This window comes from Scylla paramamosain, chromosome 1, assembly GCF_035594125.1.
Source record: "Scylla paramamosain isolate STU-SP2022 chromosome 1, ASM3559412v1, whole genome shotgun sequence".
In the NCBI taxonomy this organism is placed as follows: Eukaryota; Metazoa; Arthropoda; class Malacostraca; order Decapoda; family Portunidae; genus Scylla; species Scylla paramamosain.
Window position 1 is genome coordinate 16,550,762 of NC_087151.1, and position 13,933 is coordinate 16,564,694.

The 13,933-nt window shown below is 41.6% G+C and overlaps 1 protein-coding gene across 3 annotated transcripts in view; it reads right to left on the reverse strand.

Annotated features, from left to right (window-relative positions):
* The window catches only part of LOC135101538 (solute carrier family 22 member 20-like), a 103,353-nt gene that overhangs the window by 18,482 nt on the left and 70,938 nt on the right, over positions 1-13,933 (reverse strand). For all 3 annotated transcript variants that reach the window (XM_064005632.1, XM_064005640.1, XM_064005649.1), the window contains 3 exons: positions 10,858-11,012; positions 10,217-10,385; positions 9,743-9,881 (listed from right to left, as the gene is read on the reverse strand). In XM_064005632.1, coding sequence (XP_063861702.1) covers positions 9,743-9,881; positions 10,217-10,385; positions 10,858-11,012 — 463 coding nt within the window. The remainder of the gene's footprint in view (positions 1-9,742; positions 9,882-10,216; positions 10,386-10,857; positions 11,013-13,933) is intronic.

Consider the following 13,933-nt stretch of genomic DNA (forward strand, 5'->3'; position numbering starts at 1 on the left):
AGAGATTAATGAAATTGAACATCGTTCGTTTGTGCCAGTGTATGACAAATGGTATAAGATGGCGAAGTGTAAGTAGACTGTGGGGTGTAATGGAGTGTAATGTGCAGTTTAGCATGGTGATGCTGGCATGATATAGGTTGTAGGGTGACTTGGTGTGTTGAGTCACATGATTGGTGTAGTTTGGCTTTGTGTTCTGTGACTGGCTGGGTGCTGTGTGGGGCCTGGTGTAGTGCTGTGTAAATGAAATTACAGCATTTTGCAGGACACACACACACACACACACACACACACACACACACACACACATACAGAGAGAGAGAGAGAGAGAGAGAGAGAGAGAGAGAGAGAGAGAGAGAGAGAGAGAGAGAGAGAGAGAGAGAGAGAGAGAGAGAGAGAGAGAGAGAGAGAGGCGCGGTGTTAACACCTTCAAGTCTCACCGTCATTTTTCTAATTTCGCCATTCTTCAAATATCGCCAGATATCACGTTCTTTTAATTGGTAACGTAAATGCATACTTTGGTGTGCCACTGTAGAGACGTGAGTATCAATTTGCATTAAATTATTAGAATACACTGTTTTACAGCGTTCTTTTGTTCGCTATATTTTCAAGAGGCAATGTTATATGTCTCCCTCCTCAAATTTCTCTTGGCTTGTAAACAAACATCAGTGATCGGCTTTCTATCGATGGACTACAAGTTAACAGATTTCTCAAGCTTTTCTGGATTGAGTTTGTGCGTTGCAGATGGAATTATTTAATCTAAACATCTTTTGTGAGTAATGATATGTGAAGACTTAAAGGTGGGGGTGGGGTTTACACGGGGAAATTCGCTGCTGCTTGCAGTCGGTATTGTGCAGCCGGGAGCGAGATGCAGCCGAGATTTGCTGAATTCCCGGAGCAGCCGGGAAACCGCTATGTCGGTCTGATCGGCTACCATCCCGGCAATTTTCCAGGGTCAAATGAGAACAACTATCAGTATAAAATTGAAAATAGGAGGAATATTGTTGGAAAGTGTTTCACTAATAACCATTGACTGTATCATTATACGAGTATACAATAAGTAAATGAAATACTTAAATTCATGTATGAAAATATGGAAAATAGACGCGGAATTGGTTTGTTGTGTAACGCCAAGCTGAAGCGTACACTTCCCCATCTGGTTCTTATTAGATATGTTTGCCATTCACTGCACCTAGCTGTCTCTCAAGCTGCGTGTGATCGTCTGCCAAGAAACCTTGAATTCTTGTTTATAGAAATTTACGATTGGTTCTGTAATTTTGCTGTCAGACAGGCAAGGTAAAGAAAGCTTTACAGTGTAATAATTGGTAGAATGGCTTCATTAAATTTGGTGCATGTATGCCAGACACGGCGGATGTCCATTGAGAGAGCTGTTGACAGAGTTTTACAACAATGGGTTGAACTGAAGGCTCATTTTAAGCTCTGCAGAAATCAAGAGAGGTGTTACACAGCTGAACAACTGTATTCTATATTCATTGACAAGAGAAACTATGTGCTTCTCATTTTCTTAAAATCAGCTTAAAAGTTCAGCATGTCAACAAAACTATGAGACAGCTGTGCATGACCAAACTAAATTGATGAATGACCTTGTGCACCTCATCGATTCTCTTCGTTCAATAATTGTTGTACCATGTAAAAAAAAAAAAAAAATGTGTATGAGATAGTTGAAAATTACTTGGACCCCAAACCTTACCTGGGATATGAAATTAAAAAGGCACTATCAGAGGGCAAATTCCTTGATGAAGAACAGATATGGCAAAGGTGAATTAAAGTTTCTAGTGGAATTTCTGAAGCAACTTCAGCAGCGATTGCCAGAAAATGTTAGAGTTCTACAGCCTACGCCATCTCTGAATGCAGATGTCTACCTTCAGCCAATCAAGCTAGACATCATAGTCCTGCCCAGAATGTTTTGTAATGACGCTGCAACAATCACTAGAATCGACTTCCAGTGGAAGTAGCTGCACCACACTCGATGGACAGAGACTACCAATACTCTGAGCCTTTGGACAAAAATTGCTTCTTACAAGGATGCTATGGAAGACAACCCTTTTGAAAAGCTCTCTCAGTTTCCTTTAACGTAGACGCAGACGTAGAGCGTATACTTGGTCAAATGAATATTGTCAAAACAAAACTTAGAAACAGATTAAGTGTGAAAACTTTGAATGCCATCATGACAATAAAGTATGAACTGAGGCGGAATGGTTGCGGTGCATGGTAAAGAAAGCCTGCTTCATTACATTAGGTCCACAAATAAATAAACAAACCTGTCTTACGCTTTCCAACAGGCTTCTTAATGACTTATTAATAAATTCGTATATATATATATATATATATATATATATATATATATATATATATATATATATATATATATATATATATATATATATATATATATATATATATATATATATATATATATATATATATATATATATATATATATATATATATATATATATATATATATATATATATTTACATGCACACTTAGATATCCGTTATATGTGAGGGTTACATTCTACAAAAAAGCTCACATCATGTGAATTCGCATATATCGAACCTATCATCCCATTAATTATAGAGGGTTATGTTCCACGACCACGATGTTTTCGATCCTTCTAACTATTTCATCCTCCAGCGAGTTTACCACAACGAAGAAGTTACGTCCTTGAGAATTCCTGAAAATACAATGAATATATTACTGCAGATCTGCACGAAAGAGGCACCGTTCATCTGTCATAGCGGTAATATGTACCAACAGATTGACAGCGTAGCAATGGGCAGCCCACTAGGAGTACTGTTCGCAAATTTCTTCATGAACAGTATTGAATCATCCCTGCTCGCTGACAACAAGCGCTCTCTTTATTGCCATTACGTAGACGACATTTTCGTGCGAGTCAAGAACGTTCAGGAACTGCAGGAGCCCAGACAACGTTTTATCACCACCTCTGGACTCAACTTCACTTACGAAGAAGCATGCGAAGGACACCTTCCCTTCCTCGATGTCCTCGTGACAGCAAGCAGAGCGGGATTCAAGACTACAATTTATACTAAGCATACAAATCAAGGACTTTGCCTGAACGGGGATAACGAGTGCCCCAAACGCTACCTTCAATTAACTATTAGTGCATACGTCAGAAGAGCTTTCTCCCACTGCTCAACTTGGAGTGACACCCACCAAGAGATAGAACGGATCACCCAAGTACTCGTTAACAACGGCTACCGGAACTCCGACGTATCAAGAGTCATTAAGACATACATGGATAAATGGAATGAGCAGCAAAACACCGAAGCACAAGAGAAACAAAACCATCAAGTTACTCTACAGAAACTTCTTGTCAACTGAGCACAAGATAGACGAAGAAATAATAAGAAGCATAATAAACAAGAACGTGCACCCTACCAACGCTAAGAAAGATCAAACTTATCATCTACTATATCCAAAACTGACCCAGCACAACCAAGACGCGCTTAAAGGAAGACCATGTCATTTACCAACACACTTGCAACAGTGAGGAGTGTGGGCCTCATTCTTACATTGGAATGACGAGGACCTCCCTATCTATGCATCTCACCTGCCACCTATCCAGCGGCGCTATCAAAGACCACTACGCTGCCAAGCATAACTCAAGCCTCACCTGTCAAGATTTGGAAACAACAATACTTGACAGGGAAAGTTGACTATCGACGTCTCTTCTTCCTAGAAGCAATATACATAACAACAAAGATACCTACAATCAACAGGCAAGCAGATAACTTCCAAGTATTTTCCACTGCAAGACGCAAAGGAGCTCAGCGAGTCACGAGTTGACACAGGCGAGCCAATCACTGCGCTCGGCTCCGCCCTTTCCCGTCCTGTGATCCGACAAGACGGTATATAGCCAGCCCGCTCACCAGACGCCGAGCGCACCTTGAGGATGGAAGATGGTTCAACACGGCACAGTATGGCTTTAGGCAGGGACGAGGCACCGCCCACGCCATCGCAGTGGCTACTGAGACCCTGGCCAACGTCAGCAAGGCGTTTGACAGGGTATGGCACATGGGGCTTAAATACAAGATCCTGCAGCTGGAGCTCCCCAACCCTGTGGAGCGCCTCTTATGCGACTACCTGGTGGACCGGAGGGCAAGGGTCAAGGTCGGTGCGCATACTGGTCCCCCGTTCAGGCTGGAAACGGGTGTTCCCCACGGGAACGTCCTCTCGCCTATGCTGTACGCCGTGTACACCAGGGACTACCCAGACGCCTGGCATCGCCTCAACGTCCAATACGCCAACGATGTTTCCCAGGTGCTCTTCCATCCGGGGCGCTCCAGAGCAATGCTAAACATGTGCACTGGCAGGGATATAGCCAGGGTCAACTCCTATGAGACAAGGTGGAGAATCAAGACCAACGTAGGCAAATTCACGGTCATCCCCACTTCCACCCTCAGACCTGCGACCCTGCTGGTGGAGGACGAAGAGGTAGAGTTCAAAACGAAGGGGCACCTCCTTGGTCTGCAGGTCACATCACGAGGCTACTTTCCCATGCTGCACAGAGGGCATCCCAGGCAAGAGCTGCCCTCACCAGACTCTACTGCTTTAAGGACTTGCCAGTGAACCTCAAACTCCACCTTGTCAAGGCCCTGATAGTGCCAATGCTGACATACCCTCCAGTCCCAACCCACGCGCTGAGCAGATCCACAATTAGCTGTCTCCAGAAGGTGCAGAATGCTGCTCTCCGGTTTGCTTACAACACTAAATGGGAGGACCGGACCACAGACGAGGAGCTCCACCAACGGGTGTTGATTGCTCTGATAAACATTCGGCTGCATGAGATGGCAACGCAGGTGTGGAAAAAAATGGAAGAGCGGTGGGAGCACTTCACCACTCTTCAGACATTACACGATGCTGCACCTCCATCGAGCCACGCCTGGTTCCCAAGGAGCCTACTTTCCCTGGAAAGGAATCTGCATCCAGAACCAATATATCATTAACTGTACTGTTAATTGTAATTATTAAGTTAACACTCAATTCATCTGTTAAAATTAAGTAAACTCTGAAACATAGTCACGACATGTACACATAGCTTATCCAAAAATAAAGTACTAAGGCCACAGCAAACCAGACCGCCCGGTAACTGTAACCTTCCTTTATATTTCTGTATTTCGTACTTACCCTTGTTCCCCCCCTGTACTGTATTTCATCCCCCTTTCTTAATAAAATGTTTAAAATGTTTAAACACTGACTAGGGAATGCATGTCTGTATGTTTATGAAAAAAAAAAAAAAATAGCAATGTGGTTGAGCCCACAATCTATCTTTTCTACTTTCTTTCACCACTTCTCTTCCAGTCCACTTTCTCTTTAGGTAGCAGTACTTTTCTTCGCCCCCTTAAAAAGAAGAAGAAGAAGAGAAAAAAAAAAACCGATGACCAGACCCAACCTGAAGATGGATCTAGGAAGATCCGAAACATCACCATATGGACAAATAATCAGGAAACTTGATGAACACATCCAGAAGACTATATGAAAAATGGAAAAAACCCAAAAGAAAATAAATAATAGAGAATGTGCCATAGCTTTCAATGTTACTGTACCTAAAGCGTATGTACCTCACGTCATTATTCCTCGGTAATCATAAGTGAAATGTTCAATAGTTTTCTGTTTGCATGAAAACGTGTATTATGTGTAAGTATCAATATTCAATGCTATATTAAGCACCAAAGCCGATGCTCATTTGTTAGTAGAGTGTGGTTAACCCACTGGTCGCCTGCGGGCGTCACTCATGGCCAAGTCGCACTCAGACAAAGACAGACAGGATGGTGACTGAGGTAAATACTTAAATTTTGTAGTAAAAACTGACTGTCATAGTGCCAAGTTGATTGTATGTATTATTAATGAATACTGTAATATGTTGAAAGTGTTTAATATCAGTGTATAATGTTATTTTGTAAGAAACTGAAAACAAGAACTTGTTCATAGTTCTTACGGTCATGCCTACCTCATCAATAAATGTCAGAGAGAGAACTGCCTTTCCTCGACCCTATGATGATGGGTGTGATCAGTAAAACAGATCACCTGAGAGCTAATGAAGATCTGCCGGTGCGGCTACATTTGACATCGTCTGCCTCAAAGAAAACCTACTGCCTGGCTTCACACACACACACACACACACACACACACACACACATATATATATATATATATATATATATATATATATATATATATATATATATATATATATATATATATATATATATATATATATATATTATTGCAACAACAAATCCTACTACTCACAGCTGCCTTTAACTTATATATATATATATATATATATATATATATATATATATATATATATATATATATATATATATATATATATATATATAGTTGCAACCACAAATTCTTTTTTTTTTTTTTCTGTAGGAAGGACACCGGCCAAGGGCAACAAAAATCCAATAAAAAAAAATATGCCCACTGAAATGCCAGTCCCATAAAAGGGTCAAAGCAGTGGTCAAAAATTGATGAATAAGTGTCTTGAAACCTCCCTCTTGAAGGAATTCAAGTCATAAGAAGGTGGAAATACAGAAGCAGGCAGGGAGTTCCAGAGTTTACCAGAGAAAGGGATGAATGATTGAGAATACTGGTTAACTCTTGCGTTACAGAGGTGGACAGAATAGGGGTGAGAGAAAGAAGAAAGTCTTGTGCAATGAGACCGCAAAAGGAGGGGAGGCATGCAGTTAGCAAGATCAGAAGAGCAGTTGGCATGAAAATAGCGGTAGAAGACAGCTAGATATGCAACATTGCGGTGGTGAGAGAGAGGCTGAAGACAGTCAGTTAGAGGAGAGGAGTTGATGAGACGAAAAGCTTTTGATTCCACCCTGTCTAGAATAGCAGTATGAGTGGAACCCCCCCCAGACATGTGAAGCATACTCCATACATGGACGGATAAGGCCCTTGTACAGAGTTAGCAGCTGGGGGGGTGTGAAAAACTGGAGGAGACGTCTCAGAACGCCTAAATTCATAGAAGCTGTTTTAGCTAGAGATGAGATGTGAAGTTTCCAGTTCAGATTATAAATAAAGGACAGACCGAGAATGTTCAGTGTAGAAGAGGGGGACAGTTGAGTGTCATTGAAGAAGAGGGGTTAGTTGTCTGGAAGGTTGTGTCGAGTTGATAGATGGAGGAATTGAGTTTTTGAGGCATTGAACAATACCAAGTTTGCTCTGCCCCAATCGGAAATTTTAGAAAGATCAGAAGTCAAGCGTTCTGAGGCTTCCCTGCGTGATATGTTTACCACCTGAAGGGTTGGACGTCTATGAAAAGACGTGGAAAAGTGCAGGGTGGTATCATCAGCGTAGGAGTGGATAGGACAAGAAGTTTGGTTTAGAAGATCATTAATGAATAATAAGAAGAGAGTGGGTGACAGGACAGAACCCTGAGGAACACCACTGTTAATAGATTTAGGAAAAGAACAGTGACCGTCTACCACAGCAGCAATAGAATGGTCAGAAAGGAAACTTGAGATGAAGTTACAGAGAGAAGGATAGAAACCGTAGGAGGGTAGCTTGGAAATCAAAGCTTTGTGCTAGACTCTATCAAAAGCTTTTGATATGTCCAAGGCAACAGCAAAAGTTTCACCAAAATCTCTAAAAGAGGATGACCAAACTCAATAAGGAAAGCCAGAAGATCACCAGTAGAGCGGCCTTGACGGAACCCATACCGGCGATCAGATAGAAGGTTGTGAAGTGATAGATGTTAATTAAATTAAAGCAATAGGACGTTAGTTTGAGGGATTAGAACGGTAGGTAAAGAACAAGGTAGAGTTTTTAGCAAAGGTTTGAGCGAAGAGTTCAGCTGATAGATGTGATAGCAGTGGTGCCATCTGGTTGAAATAGAGGAGGGAAAGAAGGAGAAGCAAAGTTATTGGAGATATTTTTGGCTAGATGCCAGAAGTCACGAGGGGAGTTAGATCTTGAAAGGTTTTGACATTTTCTGTTAATGAAGGAGTTTTTGGCTAGTTGGAGAACAGACTTGACATGGTTCCGGGCAGAAATATAAAGTGCATGAGATTCTGGTGATGGAAGGCTTAAGTACCTTTTGTGGGCCACCTCTCTATCATGTATAGCACGAGAACAAGCTGTGTTAAACCAAGGTTTAGAAGGTTATGCGCTCAGCACACAAAGACGGGTCTCTGACACGGAAGCAGTAGTCATTCCAAGGAAAATCAGCAAAATACCTCCTCAGGTCCCCCCAACTAGCAGAGGCAAAACACCAGAGGCACCTTCGCTTATGGGGATCCTGAGGAGGGATTGGAGCGATAGAACAAGATAAAGATATGAGATTATGATCGGAGGAGCCCAACGGGGAAGAAAGGGTGACAGCAAAAGCAGAAGGATTACAGGTTAGGAAAAAGTCAAGAATGTTGGGCGTGTCTCCAAGACGGTCAGGAATATGAGTAGGGTGTTGCACCAATTGCTCTAGGTCATGGAGGATAGCAAAGTTGTAGGCTAGTTCACCAGGATGGTCAGTGAAGGGAGAGGAAAGCCAAAGCTGGTGGTGAACATTGAGGTCTGCAAGAATGGAGAACTCTGCAAAAGGGAAGAGGGTCAGAATGTGCTCCACTTTGGAAGTTAAGTAGTCAAAGAATTTCTTATAGTCAGAGGAGTTAGGTGAGAGGTATTCAGCACAGATAAATTTAATATGAGAGTGACTCCGAAGTCGTAGCCAGATGGTGGAAAACTCGGAAGGTTCAAGACCGTGGGCACGAGAGCAGGTTAAGTCATTGCGCACATAAACGCAGCATCCAGCTTTGGATCGAAAATGAGGATAGAGAAAGTAGGAGGGAACAGAAAAGGGGCTACTGTCAGTTGCCTCAGACACCTGAGTTTCAGGGAGGAAAAGAAGATGAGGTTTAGAAGAGAGGTGTTGTTCTACAGATCGAAAATTAGATCTTAGATCGCGAATGTTGAAGAAGTTAATGAAGAAAAAGTTGAGGGGGGTGTCAAGACACTTAGGGTCGTCGACAGAAAGGCAGTCCGACCTGGGGACATTTATGGACCCTTCCCCAGATGGGGACTCTGAGGCTGGTGTAGGAGTCGCCATGATGATTCTAAAATTTTTGAGTGAAGGGTGTGTGTGTTATTAGGTGCTTGTAGTTTTGTGCGGAGGAAGAGAGATGTCTTTAGAGGGCAGGCTGTAACTGCCCCCTTGTGTTGTGAGACACAAAGGGAAACGTTCAGTGAGGTCACAGCTGGGTTTAATGATAAGTTCACAGCACCCCTTAAACAGTGCTTTAGACCTCACTGGGAGGTGAGGTCTAAAGGTTAAGAAGGTCAAAAAGGTTAAGAAACGCTTGGGCCATAGTTGGTCTAGCAAGCTGGGAAAATATTCCTTTTGGAGCTGTGCGGCGAGAGGTGAAACTCTCGAACCTATTTGCTGATCTTTCAGTCTTTCATTCTTTCCCAGGACAAGGTGAGCCTATTTCAACAAGAGTGAGATATTATTAATGAAGTTGTGTCACACGGTTTATATAGTTAACTAGAGGAATAAAAGCAGTAAGCAGATGTATTACCGAACACTACAACGTACCGAATCAGTGAAATGTAACTTAAGGAAAATCTACCATGTGAAAAAGAAATATCCATCTGTCCATTGTTGGATGCACTGTATATTCACAGATTTATGCATACATATATATTTCTCAACAATAATCTGTCATAAAGTGTGAAACGAACAGCACTTACCTGTGCAATCTTATCAACAATTGTGGATAGATCACCCTTAATCTTTGCTTTGTTTAGTCTGACGGCTTTCTGTAGTATGGCATAAGCTTCCTTGCTTCGGTTTTGTTGTAGCAGCCATCGCGGTGACTCGTCCACAATGCTGCCGACGGCAATGAGGAGAGTCTCAGCTGTGAGTTGTACTAACCATCGCTAAATAATGCCTACAACAAGCGCACCCAATGAACATAGTATTTCTCCTTAATAAAACTTTCAAACTGATCTCAATAGTGCACACACACCTACACACACCATGCTAATAAGAACACATTTTGAAGGGGGATTCATGACAAAGATGAAATGAAAAAAAATAAAAAAATAAAAAATGCGACTAAGTCTTGTTTACCAACGCAAAATAGAGCTGAAAATTAGTGATGTTAAATTTTTACTTCAAGATAAACAAATGTGTATGGATCACATGCATCACATATTACTCACAAGGAGAGTGGGATTAGAAAGAACACGGGGGCGCTACATGCCAAAAGAAGATTTTGCCATGTCCTGATGAAGTAGCCAACGCCTGCTAAGAGCATGATGAATATGGAGAAGGGCAGCCCCATCAACATACCCGTTAGGGTCCTGGCCGTTGCCGGGGATCCTTCTATAACTGGCGGAAAAAGGAAATAGTTTCAGCAGCTACTGTGGCTCAGGATCACAACAAATTTTACAACACACAAAAAAGAACTGTCAGCATCAAACTTACGAGTACATGGAAGATAACCTTGTCACAAATGGGCACAGAAGAGAGTTTTATCGTTATTATCTAAACTCAAGGTCCGTTCACAATAGCGATCGTGAACACACACACACACACACACACACACACACACACACACACACACACACACACACACACACACACACACACACACACACACACACTTTTATTATAAAGACCGCCCCTACCATCTATTTCGAAATCTTGAATAATTCCCACTTGCATATTAATAATTTTAAGATGATGATGATGGTCACTACCAGTCTCCGATTGCACTGCATGAAGGAAATAGATATCGAAGAAAATGCAGCCTTTCATTGCCGAGTACTTAACGTGTAAAGACAATACCGGTACCACATACCCATGTTCCAGCCGGTCACAAGCATGCTCGTGTTGGCGAAGCCCAATATGACGCGCATCATTAACACTACTTCGTAGAGCGGCACGAAGGCGATTGCAAGAATCCCGCCTAGGTACAGCACGGCGCCCAACTGAACTGCCCGCCGCCGCCCAAACCTAGCAGGCAGTGCAGAGAGGAAGACAATTTATATGGCTGATTATCATCACACAATAGCATGGATGAAATTAAGAATATATATATATATATATATATATATATATATATATATATATATATATATATATATATATATATATATATATATATAAGCTGATGTGAGCAATCAGGCAGGCAGGAAGGGAAGTCTGACCAGGATCCACCTTAGCAGGAACATATATGTATTATTCATATATATATATATATATATATATATATATATATATATATATATATATATATATATATATATATATATATATATATATATATATATATATATATATATATATATATATATATATATATATATATATATATATATATTAGACACACACACACACACACGTATATATATATATATATATATATATATATATATATATATATATATATATATATATATATATATATATATATATATATATATATATATATATATATATATATAATGATATAAAATATCATGATTGTTCTACTGCTCTAATAATAGATGCCTGGTCTGTCTTAAGTACTGTATATATTAGGTAATACAAAGAATGAAAAATAAAGTATATGTGGACACCTGGAGCGGCATGACCACCCACACCTCACTGACTCCAGTGATTGGCTTGTCTCGTCACGGCTTGGTCAATCCAGTTTTCATGAGCTACCACATGTTGCCAAATAGCATTAAACACAGGAGGAAAATACACATGAGCAAATTATAACAAATCATCTAAATGCGTGTTAATATACCTGACCATGTTGATTAGTAGAGAACTATTGACACTGCAGTAGCGTCAGGTCATAGGGACGGTTGGAATGGTCTTTGTATGTTTACTACGTCCGTTGAATGCTGTGTGCGTCATCAGTGACGGGAAAATTAATTGGAGCTGCGAAATATCCACTCTTGACACTGGATGACACACAGGTCACAAGGAAAAAAGATGAAATAAATATATGAAAATATATGTATGTGTGTGTGTTGAACAAGACACAATAATAATAATACAATAATAATAATAATAATAATAATAAACATGTATAAATGTGTAATTCATGCTTAGCTATACAAATCATGAGAAAGTAAGACAGTGACATTGAGCGTAGTATTCAGCTACTGAAAACCTGAACAGGAGACGCCAGCAAAAAGGGCACAAAAGAATACTGTACCTAAGCCAATCACAGAGACAGAAAATCAAGTGACGCATGCAGTGGCCAGTCATAAGGCTCACACAGCCGTGACGTCAGAACAACGAATCACAGAACAGGAAAAACACTACGGCATCACTGGGTGCCTCAGATAAGAGAAAATGGCTTCCTTTACCGGAAAAAATTGGAAAAAGTAACACCACCGGTAAAATACCAATATCACATCAAATCGTAGCTCAAAGCCGTGGACAGCGCGTGAAGATGGCGGCGATATAAGCTGATGTGAGCAATCAGGCAGGCAGGAAGGGAAGTCTGACCAGGATCCACCGTAGCAGGAACAAAAGGCACGATAGAATAAGACGTGGTAGGCGACGAGTGCGTGGCAGGTATAAACCACAGGCAGGAAGCCCAACACTGTCAGTAGATAGTAGACGTTGTCTTCGACGAGTGTGGGCCCACGTAGTAGGTATAAAAAAACGAGCAAGAACCCCAACACGGTCAGAGGACAGTAAACGTTGTATGCGACGAGTGCGAGCACATGTGGCAGGTATAAATCACGAGCAGGAAACTCAGCACGGTCAGCAGGAGCACCAGAGCATGGTGAGGTGAGTGACGAGTGTGGGCCCACAAAGCAGGTATAAACCATGAGCAGAAAACCCGACATGGTCAGTAGAAGCACCAACAACATGTAGCAGGAGCAGGTATCCAGAAACCCAAGGCACAAGATAAAGCCGGAGCGGCTAGCTGTGGCTAGGGGGCACATCGGAGGCAGCGAGTACATGCATGTAGTGGGCAAGAGAGACGGCACAAAAGATGCCAAACTCAGGAGGAGGCAGTAGGCACCTGCCGAAACGACAATTACTCCCAGTGAGATCTAAAGCACTGGATCATGGGGTGCTGTGAACTTACCATTAAACCCAGCTGTGACCTCACTGAACATTTCCCTTTGCGCCTCACAACACAAGGGGGCAGTCACAGCCTGCTGTCTAAAGACAACTCTCTTCCTTCACACAAAACTACAAGTACCTAATTACACACACACACCCTTCACTCAAAATTCAAAATTATTATAGCGACTCCTACACCAGCCTCGGAGTCCCCATCTGGGGAGGGGACCATAAATGTCCCCAGGTCGGACTGCTCTTCTGATATCAACCCTAAGTCGATATCCCAACTTTTTCTTCATTAACTTCTGCAACATTCGGTCTTAGATCTAATTTCAAATTTGTGGAACACCACCTCTCCTCTTCTAAACCTCATATTCTTTTTCTCACTGAAACAGGTGTCTGAAGCAACCGACAGTAGCCCCTTTTCTGTTCCCTCCTACTTTCTCCATTATCATTTTCAATCCAAAGCTGGATGTTGCATTTATGTGCGCAACGGTTTAACCTGCTCTCGTGCCCATGCTCTTGAATCTTCCGAGTTTTCCACCATCTGGCTACGACTACAGAGTTACTCTCAAACTAAATTTATCCGTGCTGTATAACTCTCACCTAACTCCTCTGACTATAGGAAATTCTTTGACTAATTAACTTCTAAAGTGGAGCACATTCTGACTCTCTTCCCTTTTTCAGAGATCTCCATTCTTGGAGACTTCAAAGTTCACCACCGGCTTTGGCTTTCCTCTCACTTCACTGACCATCCTGGTGAATTAGTCTTCAACTTTGCTATCTTTCACGACCTAGAGTAATTGATGCAACACCCTACTCATATTCCTTGGAGATACGCCCAGCATTCTTGACTTTTC